This window comes from Myotis nattereri (assembly GCF_964212035.1).
Source record: "Myotis nattereri genome assembly, chromosome: 14".
NCBI lineage: Eukaryota > Metazoa > Chordata > Mammalia > Chiroptera > Vespertilionidae > Myotis > Myotis nattereri.
In genome coordinates this window covers 58,145,127-58,162,300 of record NC_138089.1, presented here as the reverse complement: position 1 = coordinate 58,162,300, position 17,174 = coordinate 58,145,127, and the positions used below count along the sequence as shown (strand labels likewise).

General features: G+C 50.9%; 1 protein-coding gene across 1 annotated transcript in view; it reads right to left on the bottom strand.

Annotated features, from left to right (window-relative positions):
• CNTN4 (contactin 4) overlaps positions 1-17,174 on the bottom strand; it is a 402,127-nt gene that overhangs the window by 110,124 nt on the left and 274,829 nt on the right. Inside the window, exon 5 of the mRNA XM_081106270.1 lies at positions 14,606-14,781. Coding sequence (XP_080962396.1) covers positions 14,606-14,781 — 176 coding nt within the window. The remainder of the gene's footprint in view (positions 1-14,605; positions 14,782-17,174) is intronic.

Here is a 17,174-nt window from a genome sequence, read left to right as displayed (position 1 = left end):
GCCTGGTCGCAGACAGGTCATCAGGGCTGGCACGTCGGCAGCAGCAGACCTTTCGGCACAGACACCCGAGTGGTGCCCAGACCCGCGGCAGAGAAGGCGGCCGGACTGCTTCCGGCGGTGGCACGCCCCTCCCTGCCTTAGGTCTCACTTTAGAGAAACGCACACCTGCCCGATACAGACAGAGGCGGGAATCTTACTTCTTTAACACCCTTCCCCCCCACCACTGATTTTTAGAGAGAGTGTGAGAGGGAGGGGGGGAGAGAGAAACATGGATGTGAGAGACCCGTTGGCTGGTTGCCCACCCCCGGACGCACCCCAATGTGTGTGTGTGGGGGGCAGGGATTGAGGTGCAACCCTTGGGTGAAGGGCTGACACTCTAAACACCGAGCCAACACCTGCTCTGCCCACATTTGCTGGTCTGGGTGCTCAGAGGGGCGGGATCTACAAGCACCTTTGCTTCCCACTCGGAATTTTTACTAGAAAAGCAAATCGACAACAAGGAAACGCAGAGCACACTGCACCGGCCGAGCACGCGCCGGATTCTGGGGGTGGCGGGGGAGGGCAGCCACGCGGTCGGGGAGCCAGTCCCTCGGCGGAGGCGCGTCCCCCGGCCCCGGCCCGGCCCCTGCCGCCCAGCACAGCGCTGCCTCACACCCGGCGGCGACCGCCCTGCCCGTGTTCTCACGGACACAGTTTCAGCCAAAAGACAACGCGTCGCCCACACCTTTAAAACCAGCCAATTAGCCCCGCCACCTGCCCGCTCACGGCGGCGGCACAGATTTCTGTGGAAATATTAATTATCCAAGAAAAGATGCCCGGCTTAACCTTCCGGACGGCTGACTATGAACCATTTCACATCCGCCCAGGGCAGGGGAGATGATGATGATGTGATTATCGTTCACAGTCCCCGGCTCGCCATTCATTCCGGAGGCGCGAGGCCTGCTGGTCAGAGGGAGGAGGCACTTGTGCTGCTTAGCCCTGAGCAGGAAACGGCCGGACACCCCACGGAGCGAGCCCGAGGCCCCGCATCCTCCACCTCCCAGTGCCGCTCTCTGGCCATCGCACCCACATTTCAGCGTTGGAAAACCCAGTCCAGTGTGACACGTGCATCCAGATGCTTCCCAGCCTCCCATTCGGGTGGCAAACAGCAATGGTGTCACCCCCCCCCGCCCCCCGCCCCGATGCATGACAGGACTTTCAATTCTTCGAGGGCCGCCTGCTTCATGAAGAGCCTGACGCAGCCCCTGCCGAGGGTGGGACCCCCCGCAGGCTGGTGTCCGATGTGCTGGCCAGCTGCTGGCCAGGGGACCCGCATCCCAGGCGGTGCTGCTGGGCGCACTGAGATGCGCATCACAGAGCCCCTCCGAGGAGAAGGGGGGACGCTGTCCGGGTCCCGGTCTGGGCCTGGAGGAGAAGCACTTCCAGAAGGAGCCTTCTTTTCTCTGATTTATTTATTTATTTATTTAATCCTCCCCTGAGGAATCTTTTTCCATTGATCTTAGAGAGAGAGTGGAAGGGAGGGTGGGGGTGGGGGGTTAAAGGGAGAGAAACTTAGACATGAGAGACACATTCATTGGTTGCCTCCCACGTGCACCCTGACGGGCCCTGAGTATCAAACCTGCAACCCAGGTACATGCCCTTGACGGGGAATCGAACCTGTGACCGTTCAGTCCGAGGGCAGATGCTCTAACCACTGAGCAAAATAGGCCAGGGCTGTTTTTTCCACCTTGAGGTAGTCCATGGACTAATCATTATCTCTATTATCCATCTATGGAACGACTAAATGAGAATTAAAAAAAGACACCCCAACCACGTCTCACTCACAGGCAGGGGAGAGCTCCGTGCAGACCGCCTTTCCCATGAGACACACTGCCCTGTGCAGCCGAGGCGGACACGGGCCTCTTTTCATAAACGGACCTGGAGACCGCAGCTCAGTAAGAGGTGGCGGGAGCTGCCACGCGTGTGCCATGCCCACCCGGATCACCAAGCCCCATGCACGCCAATCTCCTGATGACCCGGAAATGAAGTCTGGCGAGGTCCTTCCCGCTCCCCCCGCACCCCCCGGGTCTATTTCCCTCCCAGAAGGACAGCGCATCCCTCCTGGTCCTGAGCGGATTCTGCACAGCGAGCCCCGCAGCGGCAACACCCTCCAGGCTGCCGTCCTCCTGGCCTGGCGTCCACGATTGGGACCGACCAGCCTGGCTGCCCAACAAAGACGTGCTGAGCAAAGCCGAGCGCTGGGGGTCTCCAGTGGGGTTGACACGGGACAGGCGGCTGAGAGCGCCCTGTGGAGGAACTGGGGGGCAGTGGCCTGGGTCCGAGGAAGCCCACTGAGGCCCCTTTGGTCGTGGAATGGGCAGCAATGGCTTCTCCGCAGCTCTGGGAAGAGTGACTAATGGACGTCGCTGGCCCATGTTCCGTGGTCCGCTGGCTTAGTTAACAGTTCAGGACTCCCATGCCTCAGAGGAAATGACTTCTCCTCAAGGGATTTAGGCGATGCCTGGCCTGTACCTGGTGACCGCTCCTGAGAAATGACAAGGGGTCTGGCCGGGCAGATCAGCTGGTTAGAGCATCGCCCCATTTGTCCAAGTTGCCGGTTCCATCCCTGGTGAGGGCACATGCAGGCATCAACCAATGAATGGGTACATAAGTCAAACAGCAGACGATGTTTCTCTCCCACCCTCCTTCTCTCTCCCTTCCCCTCTCTCTCTAAAATCAATCAATCAATCAATCAATCAAAAGACAAGTATTCTTGTTTGAATGGTTGTTTGAGAACACAGACCTGAGACTGGGGCGTAGGGACACAGGAGCCCTGCCTTGCCTGGGGTGACCCTGTGGATTAGATTGCGAGGCTCCCATGTGAAGTCATGTACGATCGGCCAGCCCCGAACTTGTCAGCCTTGAATTCTGTATGATGCCCGCAGGCCGATGCTGCTTGTAGGGCGAGTAGGCTAGAGTCTGTGGTTTAGTCTGTGCATCATGCTTTGGACTTTATGATGCTATCAATGGACACTCCTTTTTAAAAATATATTTTTATTGATTTCAGAGAGGAAGGGAGAGGAAGAGAGAGACAGAAACATCCATGAGGAGAATCATTGATCAGCTTTCTCCTGCGCGTCCCTTACTGGGATGGAGCCCGCAACCCGGGCATGTGCCCTGACCAGGAATCGAACTGTGACCTCCTGGTTCTTAGGTTGATGCTCAACCTCTGAGCCATGCTGGCTGGGCACAACACATCTTAATTTAAAACTTACTATAAAGCTACAGTGATCAGCTGTGTGGTACTGGCATAAGAGCAGGCATAGAGATCAATGGAATGGAACCGAGAGTCCAGAGATAAACTTACTCTTAAGCTGCATAGAGTGTTGACAAGGGCAAGACCATTCCATGGGGAGAGAACCATCTTTTCAACAAGCGATGCTGAAACAACTCGAATATCCATATGCAAAGGAATGAATTTGAAAAAATTAGAAAAGAGAAAGAAGTTGGATTCCAGCACCAACATACACAACAATTAACTGAATAGGAAACATAGACCCAGACTCAAGATTAAAACACTCTAAGCCTTACTAGAAAACACAGGAGTATGTTTTTGTGACTTCGAGCTATGATTTCTTAGCTCGAATGACACCAACAGCACATGCAATGACAACACTATAAATTAGACTTTGTCAAAATTAAAACCTTCAGGCTTCAAATGACATTAACATGAGAGTAAAAAGACAACCTATAGAGTGGGAGAAAATATTTGCAAATCATATACCTGATCAGGAACTTGCACAGGATATATAAAGAAAACATACCACTCAGCAGTGGAAAGACAATCAACCCAATTTAAAAATAGGCAAAAAGTCTGATTACACATATCTCCAACGAAGATGTTACCAATGGCCAATAAACACATGAAAAGTTGTTCAACATCATGAGCCATCAGTGAAATGCAAACCAAACCTACAATATGAGCCAGGCAGTGTGGCTCAGTTGGTTGGGCATCGTCCCATGCACCAAGAGGGCACGCGTTCGATTCCCAGTCAGGGCGCGTGCACGCACATGCGCACACACACACACACACACACACACACACACGCACACACACACCATGATACTACTTCGATATCCACTGTGATGGCTACAATAAAAAAGAGAGGCAATAAACAGCTTGGTGAGGGTGTGCAGAAACTGGAGCCCTCACACAGTGTTAGCACATTATAACATGTCACAGACAATTTGGAAAACACTTTGCTCAAAATGTTATACATAGTGTTACCATTTGACCCAGTAATTCCACTCCTAGGAATATAGCCCGAAGAAATAAAAACATATGTCCACATAAAAAAAATCTGTAAATCAGTGCTCATGGCAGCATTATTCAAAACAGCCCAAAAGTGGGGACAACCCAGATGTCCGACAACTGATGGATGAATAAACAAAATGGTGTTATTTCCACCCAATGGCATATTGTTTGGCCATAAGAAGAAATGGAGGATTAACAGATGCTACACCATCGACGAACTTGATAGCATTATGCTAAGTGAAATAAACAAGCCACAAAGCCCACATATACGTGATTTCGTGTCTAGGAAATGTCCAGATGGACAAATGCCTAAGACAGAAAGTGCATTAGTGGTGGCGGGTCTGGGAGGAAGAGGAGTGACTAGTCGTGAGGACAGGGTGTATTTTTAAGGTAATGAGAATGTTCTGGAAATTCCCTGGTGGTGATGGTTGCACCACCTTGTGAATATACCGCACACTAACTGAGTTGGACGTCTTAAATTGTTGAATTATCGCATGTGACATCTCTTAATAAAGCTGTTACCAAAAAGAGATGGCATTGACAGTGAGGCTGCACTTCTTTAATGAGATTTTTAGGGAAAAGAGAAACACTATATTTAATACCCATCTTTATTGAAATTGGAGAGTACTTTCCAATTTAAAAAAATATAAAAATAGTGCTTCTCAGTTCAAGGAAATAGAATATTTCAGAGGAAATGTCACCTCCTGGGCTGGTAAAGACCAAGGGAGTTCTGTTTTTCTTCTACTCTTTCCTTGGTTGATTTGGACATTCCTTCAGCTTCATTTATTCCACAAATATTCATCCAGCATTTATTCAGAAATGCCCGCCCTGACGCTGACAGCATTTTAAAAAAGGAGGAGAAAGTGATCATCAGCTGAACTTAAGGAAGTCCGTCCATGGACCCCTTGCATCTTAAGAGTAAACGTGGACTCGTGGCTGAGGCCCAGCTCCCGGCCTGCCGGTGCCGTCGCTGGGGAGGGGTTCGTGCACGACCCGAAGCTGTGACTGTGGGTGCCATAGGCCGGGCAAGTGTCTGGCAGCAAATTGCTACTCTGATCACAGTGTGCACTTTAACTACACACACTGCAGACAGGTTCCTGGGAGCCGTGTCATCCACAAGGGTCAGGGGCCACTTCTGAATTTAATTGCTCATAAAACATCCAATAGAATCATGTAGTTCTCGGAACACATACATGCACACACACATGCACACACACCGGCACATGCATATATACACTGGCACACAGACACACAGACACACACACACTCCTTTTCATGATGCCCCCGAATGTGAGATGTAACCGCTGACCCTGCAGCCTGCTCTGTTCTCTAAAGGGATGGCCCGGAGCAGCGGAGTGCAAAGCAGCCCGGCTCTGCATAAACGCATGTCAGCTCGCGGTAAGTGGGCTGCTCAGACCCCCGCCCTCCGTGCCCGGCGCTGATGGGGGACCTCGGAGCCTGCCCTCGGTGAAGCGATGTCACAGCAGGAGCGGTAAGGATGCGCAGGGGACCTCCGTGGAACTGTCGCGGCCACAGGTAGGCCAGGCGCTCTGAGTGCTATAATGGCTGGTTCCCAGGGCTTCAGAGAGCAAAGGGGTCAAATTCAGGGAAAATGACTTAGAAAAAGAAGCCCAGAGAGAGGGACGCAGGGCCAACAAGCTCCGCTGCTCCTGTCAGATCCTTGCCCTGCAGAAGGGGCTGGCCCGCCTGGTCCCAGGAGGCCCGTGGAGAGGCAGAAGGGGTGTGCTCGTTATCACATCGGGTCAGGCTGCACACAGGCCCCCTGTCATGCTCCCAGGACAATGCACAGCATGGCCCATGCCTTACCCAGGGGCCCCCACTTCCATCAAGGCTTCCTCTCGCCCTGGCTGCCTGGGCTGCTGACCCTGGCCTCACTCCCAAGTGGTTTCACTTATCCTCGATGGAAGTGGCCAGGAAAGGCCATGTGGGCCTGTGAGTTTCCTGGGATGGTGTGAGCGAGTCACCACATGTTCGGTGGCTTTGAAGGACAGACATTATGCACCCCTGTTTCATGGCAGCATCATTCATGGAGGCCAAGACATGGAAACCACCAGCATGCCCTGTGACAGAGGACTGGATACAGAAGATGTGGGACACTCAACGGAATACTACTCAGCCACAAGAAAAGATGAAATACTGCCATTGCAGCAACATGGGTGGCCCTGGAGACTACCACGCTGAGCGAAAGAAGTCAGCCAGAAAAAGCTAAGCACCGTGTGTAACTGGACGGAGATACACCTGACAGGCCAACAGCTACAATTCCCTGTGTCTGCTCAGGAACAGGCTTTGTGAACGGGACCAGGACAACATAAATAAGACTGATGTTGCACACCTGTGGCTCTCAATTATTTCGTTAAATCGCAATTCGCAATTACCCATGGCCCCAGAACCAACAGCATGGCCGTGCACCACCCAGTCTTCTACCTTCTGAAGTTCTCACTGGACACAAACTGTCCTGATTGCTGTCTTTCTGGTATTATAATATGTGGCGGGAATAATCTATCAAAAGTGTTATTTCAGAAATTCAGCAAGATTTGCTCTGATTTCTTCCAACTATCCAATTAGAAAATTTCACTCTTTTATTGAAGATCAAAGCCCCCCCCGATCAATGTTTTCGGTTTTGCCACCCAAATGTTCCTTAGCTGATTGAGTTCTGATTGATCTAAATAATCACACAGAGCTTCTCCAGTCCTCTGCCAACACCGACTGCTCGGAAACAAAACTGCCTCTGGCAGCAGCTCCCTCAGTAAATGCCTACAAGCTCGTCAGGGGCGTGGCCAACGATCGAAACCCCAGCTATTCTGCTTGACTGCACACTTCATTCCTTGGCTATGAAAAATCAACTAGTGATTGAGTATATTTTAAAAAATATATTTTTATTGATTTCAGAGAGGAAGGAAGAGGGAGAGAAAGATAGAAACATCCATGATGAGCAAGAATCATTGATCGGCTGCCTCCTGCACGCCCCCCACTGGGGATCGAGCCCACAACCCAGGCATTTGCCCTTGACAGGAATTGAACCTGGGACCCTTCAGTCTGCAGGCTGATGCTCTATCCTCTGAGCCACACCGGCTAAGGCCTAATTATTGAATATGAAAAGCAATGAATATTTGGTGTTTTCTGTGACTAGAACAATGATGAAGGCCCAGGAACCACGTTGCCAAAAGCCCCAGTGGAATGCGGTACAACATTCCCAATGGGCCACACTCTTCTGGTCTCTGTTGCCACGGCCTCGATCTCCGCCCACTCTGATCGCCACAATGCCCAGAGGGCACCTGAGATGAGGACTCGGAAGGGCTTGCTGCAGTGGCCAGGGGAGAGATCTCTTTCAGTGAGTCTGTCTGTGGTGAAAGGAGATATTTTCACCATAAACACTGTGGGCTGCCACGTCGCTGACCAAGCTGACGGACATTAGCCTTAAAATGGAGTGGTTGGCGAAACCGGTTTGGCTCAGTGGATGGAGCGTCGGCCTGCGGACTGAAAGGTCCCAGGTTCGATTCCGGTCGGGGGCGTGTGCCTGGGTTGAGGGCACATCCCCGGTGGGAGATGTGCAGGAGGCAGCTGATCGATGTTTCTAACTCTCTGTCTCTTTCCCTTCCTCTCTGTAAAAAATCAACAGAATATATTAAACAAAAAAAAAAAGAAAAAAGAAAAAGAAAAAATGGAGTGGTTTATCAAGACACTTCATCCTTGTCCATTCCCTGCTCAAGGTCACAAAGGCCAGCATGGATACCTTTTGCACCCAAAAGAGCCCTTTGTGTATCTCCCTCCGTCCTCTCCTTTTCCCACCCTTTCTCTCCTCCGTCCCTTTTCCCTGACGCAGGCTCAGGAGATGGACACGCAGTGGACGCGGTGTTCCTGCCTCGTTTCCACCCGGGCGAGGCACCGGCAGAGATAAGCACAGATGTCAACCCGCCCTGCTTCCCCAGAGCGGCCCCTGCCGGTGGCCACGGCGACACCAGCTCCCGCAGCCGCACAGCCTGGTGAGTGAGTGCTCTGGTTGGGCCTGGTGAGTGTGGAGGGAGCACTTACCTGTGGGTTACAGTCACCCACCACCGCCCCCCGAGATGATGAACAGCATCTGACTCTTGTTCTGAAGACCTGAACTGTTAGAAAACAGCCGAACCTCCAGGAAGATGGCCCCGAACAAGGCGTGTGAGGCAAACAGGTGGCAGGCGAGGATGTGGAGTGATGTGGACGATGCTCCTGAGAGCTCTCCCTAGTATTGTGCATCGAAGGTGCCCCTTCTCACACGTGGGGGAGGAATGACGGGGAGTGAGGAAACTTATAATAATATGTTATTCACCGCTTGGGGATGCCGTTTACCAACTCAGTTATTTACCATAAAATTTCAATATCCAGGATGTTTCACAACCTCCTTGCAATAATTTGGGAATTTGCGTATTACCTTTTGGAGCAGAAATAGTGTTATTAATTATTCTCATTATGGAACCTGAGACCAATTATATTAAAATTAGAGTCACAAATGTATGCAAGATTGCAGTATACACCATTACACTTCTGGATGTTAACAGTAAATCAACATTATGACTGCATCCAGGAAGCCTAGAACTAAAAAATCAAAAGAAAAAAAATAGCGATGAATGTACTACATCAAAGGTTGCCAACACATTTAAAAATCCACTCTTGTGTCTACAGAGAAATACATTTTATCAACCACGAAAATCTACGGTTTGAACGTAAGTTCCATCAGTGAAGTGTAGTTGCAGGTGTCTGAGGGGGGACCAGGCGGCCTGACTCCGCCCACAGCTCCCTTGGCGAAAGTCAGCTCACCTCACCCACCCTCAGGTTCCTCACCACGAAATTAAAATAACGCCTTGGGTTCTGCTGAAAACAGCACAGTGGTTCCAGGTGCTTCGCATGAGGCCTGACAGAGCCACACAATCACAGTGGAATGATCATCGGACCCAACAAGGCTTAACCCAGGGGTGGGCAAACTTTTTGACTCGAGGGCCACAATGGGTTCTTAAACTGGACCGGAGGGCCGGAACAAAAGCATGGATGGAGTGTTTGTGTGAACTAATATAAATTCAAAGTAAACATCATTACATAAAAGGGTACGGTCTTTTTTTTTTCCAATAGTCTTATTAATTTCAAATGGGCCGGATCCTGCCCGCGGGCCGTAGTTTGCCCACGGCTGGCTTAAACCCTCCACATGAGCCAGGCAGGGATCCAGGAGTGTTATTAGAACCCATTTATTTCTCCTCACAAAAAGGAAGTCGAGGCATTCACCCCAGTTTATGGATAAAGAAACGGAGGCAGAGAGAAGGACCTCGCCCGAGGCCGCAGGGTTACAGGAGGAGCTCACGGGCAGCCCAGACAATGGAACTCCAGGCCTGTGCTCTCAGCCGATATTTTAGGTTCTTAATAAACGTTAGCATTCTTACTTTAGAAAGACAGGAAAGGGAGGGGGAGAAGGGGTAAGGGAAGAGAGAAAGGAACATAGAGAAACCCTTATCGTATCACTTTCTCGCACCAGAACTGCCCGGGGACTCTGCCTGTGATTTGTAATTTAATCTTCCTAACAGCCCAGGCGGTGGCAGGAGGGCGGAGCCTTAGGGACACTGTGGGCCAAAGCGAAATGGCGCTCAGGGCTCCATCCGAGTCCCTCTCCTCTCGGGCAGTGGTCTCTCCGTGTCTCAAGCCCACTTTCCAACTAAAAAAATCAAGTGATTTGGGTATTTGGTGAGTATATAAGCATGCACTGCAATTTAGTTAAAAGGGATCCATTTCTACACATCAGAGAACAGTACAGGCGGGGGCCGGGGGTGGGGCAGCCAGGTGATGGGCTATAGCTCTTCCTTCTATACAGACTCCGCTCCCAGGCCAAGTTTTTAGGACACAGTGAACCGCCATACCAGGTCCGGTGCCTTCCACACAGGAACTTCTTTATTAGGCTTCGCCTCCTGCCCCACCCACGCATTCCCTCATCTGGAACTAAGAGTACACCTGTCTGCCCCAGGCCTCGTGGAAATGCTGGCACCCACCTCCAGGCACTCCCCGGGCCATCGGGAGGTCCTGACCTCCGGGCCCAAACACAGCCGGGTGACTAGAATGTCCAAATCTTACTATTTATTCACTTATTCAGCAGCTATTATTGCGAGTTTCCTCAGTGCCAGGCACTGGGCCCACCCTGGCAGATTAATCAATTGAGCCCTCTCGCCCCAGGTGGAACAGGAGTGAATGACAGAGGGTTTGGTGGCTCGCAATTAGAAACAGGCCAAGTGCCAGAGAAGGGACTGCTGGTGGCCCACGCCTGCAGGGGACCAGGGAAAACAGGTGAGCTCCACATTATATCACAACACCGTTTGCTCATGCAAATGCCCACACCTCATCGACAGTGACTGAAATCACGCTCTGTCTGTCTAATCTAGGGAGGATTTCGAGCTTAAAGATATTGAATGAAGAAACTGGGGGAGGGGCAGGTTCTTAAAGGCATCCTGTCCATGAACGGAAGTTCTGCTTATGTGAATTCCTTCTTTTCAAATGCTAAAAGCAAGAGATTGACAAATTCTGTCTACAAGAGCAGCATGAAGACAATTACAAAAATAATCCATCAAATAAGAATGACAGTCTAACTCTAACTCAGAGGATTATCTTCCAGGTACAATGATACAACGTATTTAAATGAGATTTGCAATGGTGGCCTGTGGATAAGGAAGAATGAATGGGTTGCTTGTGAAGGCGACAGGTGTGACGCAGGGCGCACTGAACTGGGGACCCAGGCCGCTCTCCTCGAATGTCATGAATAAATTGCACAATTAACAGTGAGTAATGCAGTGACCCCCATCTTCAATGGCGTCTTTAAAAAAAAGATACAGGCCAAGAAACCCGTGAGGGTGTTTGTGCCCTAAAATCCGATGAGTGAAAATAAGGGGTATTCTCTCTCGCATACTGCAGTTCAGACTGTGGTCAAAGGCAATGCTCCTTTTCCCGCGATTATGGGAACGCTTGGGGGGAAAGCAACTACTCGGGAACATTCAAAAGAGGGCATCGTCTTGCTTCCTCCTACATCGCGAAGGAAAAGTGTCTCATTCCAACCATTTAAAAAGGACTTCTGAATACAGGCCTATCTTTCATCTTCTTTTTAATGAAAAAGAATAGGAAAAGGAAGTCTAAAAACTATGAATGGATGATCAAGAGGTTAAATTCTCCAGAAAATGACTAGGTGAGAAAGGGTGTGGGGTTAAAAAGAGACATCGTCCCAAACCATCTTTACGCGAGTATTTCCTTTGTTGTGTGGCTGTGTCGGCGATGAGTAAAGGAAGTCCTTCCTTCAAGCATATAACGTGTCCCTGACGCTGGTGACACAGGCTGGCCCGGGAGTCGCGGCTCAGCACACGGACTCTCCTAGGAGTCCAATCGTGAGAAATGAACAGACGCACCATCATCCCAGGGCAGGTCCTGGGAGGGACGTAGAGGATGCTGCTGTGTGGGTGGAGAGGCGGGAGGGAGGCGCGCGGGGAGGGGAGGGACCTCGGGAATCCTTTCTTTGTAAGCTGGGTGCTGTGGAAACTGCCTTAGGAGGCCACACCCACACGGAGAACTAAGGACCCGAAGGGAGCCATGGCGAGCAGGACAGAAGCATAAGGGGCAGAGGCAACCCACGCGCCTAGGCCCTGGTGCAGAAGACCGCTGGGCCTAAGGAGCCACAGTGAGGCCATGCATTCGGATTTACTCTCAGTGCCGCCTAAGGCGCACCGCAGGCCTGCGGAGGGATCCCATTTTCATGGTCAGGTGATGGTGCCCTGGCGGCTGCGGGAGGGATGGTGGAAGGAGACCCTGGGCAAGCACAGGCCCAGGGGCGGGGCCTGTGAAACTGCGCCTCCTGGTCTTAGCCAGGCATTTGGCAAAGAAGCTCAAGACCTCCTGCGGGAGCAGGCAGACGGGGTCAGCTGTAGCACGTTCGGGTACACTTGCTGCTAAGTGGAGAGGATGCGAACAACATGACTGTAAAGTTCAGTCTCATCTTAGCGGACGCTGTCGCCTGGCAGGCGGACCCGTCCAGGTCCACACATGGTATCAGTGATCGGATGGGACACAGGCCTGTCCAAGTTTATCTGACACTGAAGGAGGGGGATTAATATGTCAGATACAAAAAGACTGAAAACAATTTCAACGTGGATGACGCAAAGGGTCACTGTCCGGAGGTGACCAAGGAGGGTAAGGCGATCCTCTTAGCTCAGGGTGATGGTGCGATTGGGGGGCTCAGGGTGCACTGATGAGAAATCAATCCTCAGATTTCACGTCACTGTGTGTTCAAAACAAGGCCAGAACACGGGACTGGGGCCTTAACAAAAGTGACTGTCGGTGTCAGGGGCGTTCCTGAGAACAAGTCCCCAGCGTGGCCTGCCACTGTCCCCGCATCCTTCTCAAGGTCAAAGCGCCCGTGGGGAACTGAGTACAGTCCAATGTGGTCACAAGGAGCATGACGGGGTGTGCTGAGTAGAAGATGGCTGTGAATTAAGAACCTGGAAGGGAAAAGGGCCATGATCACGGCTTTAAAAGCCCGGCGAGAGCCCCACGGTGAGCGCGCCGGGAGGGAAGATGGGGAGAAGGCACACGTTCAGCTGTTTGAAGGCCGAGATGTCGGGTGAGCTGTGTGCTCTGGACCAACCGGGCGGTTGGGGTGGGTCGGATGGATGCTTGCGGGGGAGGCCTGAGCTCTCTGGTTGTAGAATTTTGAAGCTGGGTGGCTGTCAGCCCAGGACTCCGGGGGCAGGATGCCCACATCACACTTGAGGGGGGATGAGCAGGTGGGTGCCAGACACCAACCCTCAGGCCACCTCGCCCACAAAATGAGTGGCGGAGCTTTCACAGTGGCTAAACCACTGCATTTCAGGGAGCTTCTGTCCTTCAGATGGGCCTTTTGGAGCAGAAATGCCTGGATTTCTACACCAGGGTAGTCGTAAGCCTCGGTAGTTTGCTTTTTAAATGTCATAAGGGCGAGAAACTAAAAGCCGGTAATGCTAAGTCAATCCCTTTGTTGTGGTTAGCACTGTTGTTTTGAAAAACTTCCTACATGATGAAATCCAAAAATCAAGTAAGTACAAGAGTAATTGAATACAGAGATTTTTTTTCTACACTAAGCACCATTGATTCTATGATTATTTTCCAAAATGAGCCCAACAAAATTCATCTGTCATTACTAAGCAGTAAGTATGGCTATGAGGCGTGTATTACACCAAGAGGAATAAACCCTTAGCTGGACACATTCCCTCCGTTATTCTGCACACCCACGCGTGTTGGGAAGACATTCACGAACCACGTGGTCCCGGAGTCCCACACATGCCCAGGACTCAGCAAATTCATTTCCCGGCTAATAAAAATGCCACCAAACGGCAATAATAGATTCAGCGCTGGACAGGTGTACTTGATGCTGGGTTTCCGGAGAGGATTTTGTTGATGAGAATATTCTAGTGTTACTGCTCACAGACTTTGTAACTATAAAACCTTTGACATTACCGCCATGCTCTGTGAGTGGGGATTTTACACAAGGAAATGTACGATCATGTGCAAATACATAAACCCTCAAAACCGGGTGATCATCAATCCCCCAGCCTCTGTGCTCCCCCCCCCCCGCTGCCCCCGGGGTGCTCGCCTGTGGGTTTCATTTGCCCCACGCTACTCCTAACTTCCACTTCCTTCCATACCCGACAGTCTCCCGAACTTTTATGAGCTGGTGGTCTTAAGAGATGGCAGGATATTTTTTAAATGCTCTAAACTAGAAATATAAAAGGTATCATAGAAAGGCAACTTTCATTGTCTTCATTTTCTGTTGTCATAGTTGTTTTTAAAATTTCCCTAACTTTTGTAATAAAAAAATAGAGAATTATAGAGTGAATAGACTATCGTGGTCTTCTCTAACTGAGCTTTATGGTTAAACACTTGTCACAGTTAGTGGTAAGTTAATGGCAGTTCATTTGCTTGTTTCTACACACGCTTTAGTGTAATGTTTGTGCCCATGAACTTACATGTGTGTACATCAGAGTGTGTGTTCACTGATGTGTGTACTGAGAAGCGTGTAACGGAACCATCACATAATCCAACCATCTCAATGGTCATAAAAGCAGAAGACAGCTACCTCCCCACACGGATTTACAATTTATCCTACAAACACGCTATTCCCAGAACGCGCGAGAAGGGTGAGCCGGTGTGTAACACATGAAAGCCTCTTCGATTTCTGAAAGACACTGTTGGAGGGCGTATGGGTGCAGCAGCTCAAATACTCTTATGCCACGGCGGCTGCGCGACGCAGCGGCTACTTACAGGCGAACCGCAGCGGCGCCTCTCTGCTGACCACGGTCCCGAAGGCGTTGGTGGCCACGCACTGGTAGGTCCCCGCGTCGCGGGTTCTGTTGGGGCTACTGATCAGCAAGCTGCCTTCCACCACACTGTAGCGGAAATCCATGCCCGTGTCAACATCCGTCCCATTGAACTTCCACCTGCAGAGCGAGAATGCCGGGAGATAAAGCCTGAATAGCAATCAATGCTTCCGAACTACCGTCCACAAGGCATAACAACAGGAGAAGCAGGCACCATCCTGTGGCTTTCTTTAACCGGAAAAGAGTGAGAAAGCTGCCCCAGCAGCAGTGACGAATGTCTACAGGGAGAGCGTGTCCCTTACAGACACGATGGTGGTCGCCTGGTGGCACCTGCTTTAACTACTGATGACGCCACAGAGGGTTCACTGTGGGTCTGCTTTTTTGCTTACTAATAAAGCCCAGAGCATCTGCACAAGTTTCTCCAAATAGGGTCCCCTCTGTACCCCCCTCTCTGGTTTGTCGTCATTCTTTAAAACATATTTATTGACTTCAGAGAGGAAGGGAGAGGGAGAGAGATAGAAACATCAATGATGAGAAGGAATCATTGATCGGCTGCCTCCTGACACCCCTCACTGGGGATCGAGCCTGCAATCTGGGCATGTGCCCTGACTGGGAATCGAACCATGACCTCCTGGTTCATAGGCTGACACTCAACCACTGAGCCACGCCGGCCGGGCTGCAGTTATTGTTTAAATGTGTCTCCGCAGATGGCAGAAGGCACCACTTTCGGGTAGACTGCTGAGTATTTGATGAAACTGCAGCAGCGTGGCTTCGATGTGGCCGACTGCGAAGCCGAGGGACCGCAGAGCTGTCTTAGGGACCAATTTGGCCTCAACCACGGCCGGCGGAGACGATGCCCGTGGCCACTGGTCCTCAGACGTTGTCAGCCAGCCCCGGAAGCTCAGGTTGGGCCACCAGGCGAAGGAGGCAGCGAGGGTTTTGTTCTGCTGTTTGTTTACTCAAATCATCAGAGCATATGACTGTTGTGTTTGGCTTAAGGAATGACTGTAGCGGGACGCACACACTTAACCAGCAAATCTTTCACAACAAGATCTCCTTTTTGGTTGGCTTTTGTTAATAGCCACTCACATTCCAAAGAAAGTTTATCTTAGCCAGTGCGTCATTTGAGTGCTTAGAATCTTTTGAGCTGGTACAATTTTTTTTTTAAATCCCTACAGAGGATATTTTTCCATTGATTTTTAGAGACAGTGGAAGAGACGGAAAGACAGGAGCCTGCAACTGAGTTTCTGTACAAGTTTCTCCGAGGTACATGCCCAGCCCGGGCCCCTTGGGTCCGCAGGCCGATGCTCCTTCCACTGAGCCAAACCAGCCAGGCTGAGCGGATACAATTTAATAAGTATCTCATCGTCCCCTCCTCCTCCCTCCCAAATCCTACACATTGTATCAGTAATGACGAGAGTGTAGTTGGAGCTGACATGTCAATGATCTCAGCCGTAGTCACATCGGAAGCTAAAACTGTGACCCAGAGCAGACGAAATTGAGGAGTCGGAGAACAGGGATTCTCTTTTCGGGGTCCAGGGCGGGAACACATCATGTAAATGGATACAACTGAGAACATGCAGGCCAGTCCGGTTCAGGGTGCCGGATATTTGGTATCAACACAAGCAGATATTTAAAGATGGCCCTTTCTGATGAGATCTCACACGTCAAGGTCATCTTAAAGGACACCTCTTCCAAGAAACGTCTTCCTCACTATTCCTCGTCAAAATCAATCATTCCACCTTCCCGCAGTCTCCTCCGGGAGGCTCCCGTCCCTAGAAATCCCTCTTCCCTGTAGACTGTTTGCCTCGATCGCCTCCGTAACTTCCCTTCAGCACCCTGGAGCCTGGCGGTCTCCATGGGCTCCGCACGCTTGTGAGTTCGAGTAGAGTCTCTTTCTTGCTGGATGTTTTGCTTTGCTCACGCGCAGTGTAGGGAGCGTGGAGCCCACCCACCCCCGCACTGTGGTGCACGACTGTTAGCATCTATGTCTTTAAAATGGAAAATGTTAGAAGCTTGAGGGGGCAGGGTGGGGGGGGGGGCGGTGGGCCCGAAGCAGGAGATGGGACGTGGCTCTCTGTGTGTTTGCTGGTAAGAAGATGGGTGTTAGGCACCGGCACGGGGTGTAGGCCCGATAGTAATTCTCTCTGTGTCCTGACACCGACAGGAAAGTAATAAGCAATAAAAAGAGAACAGCCGGGTTCCATTTCCCAGGTCTAGATGCACATGAATCTCGGGCGCTGGCTGCCTGCCTGCCTGCGACTTTTTTTTTTTTTTTTTTGAGTCAACGGATCACGTCTCAGCCATAACTCTCACTTCAAATGATAGTTGAGCAATTTAATCTGACAAATCTAAGAACTCAAAGAGGAAATTGCAAACTAATGTGAGCTGCAAGCTGAGAGCAGGATTCAGGAATGAGACCGTGTGAGTCTTTTTAGCCGAGTGGCTTTGGGGACAGGGAGTGCCCCCCTCAGTGGGTCCCCAGCTGTCACCTCAACCAGGTGCCCGGCAGG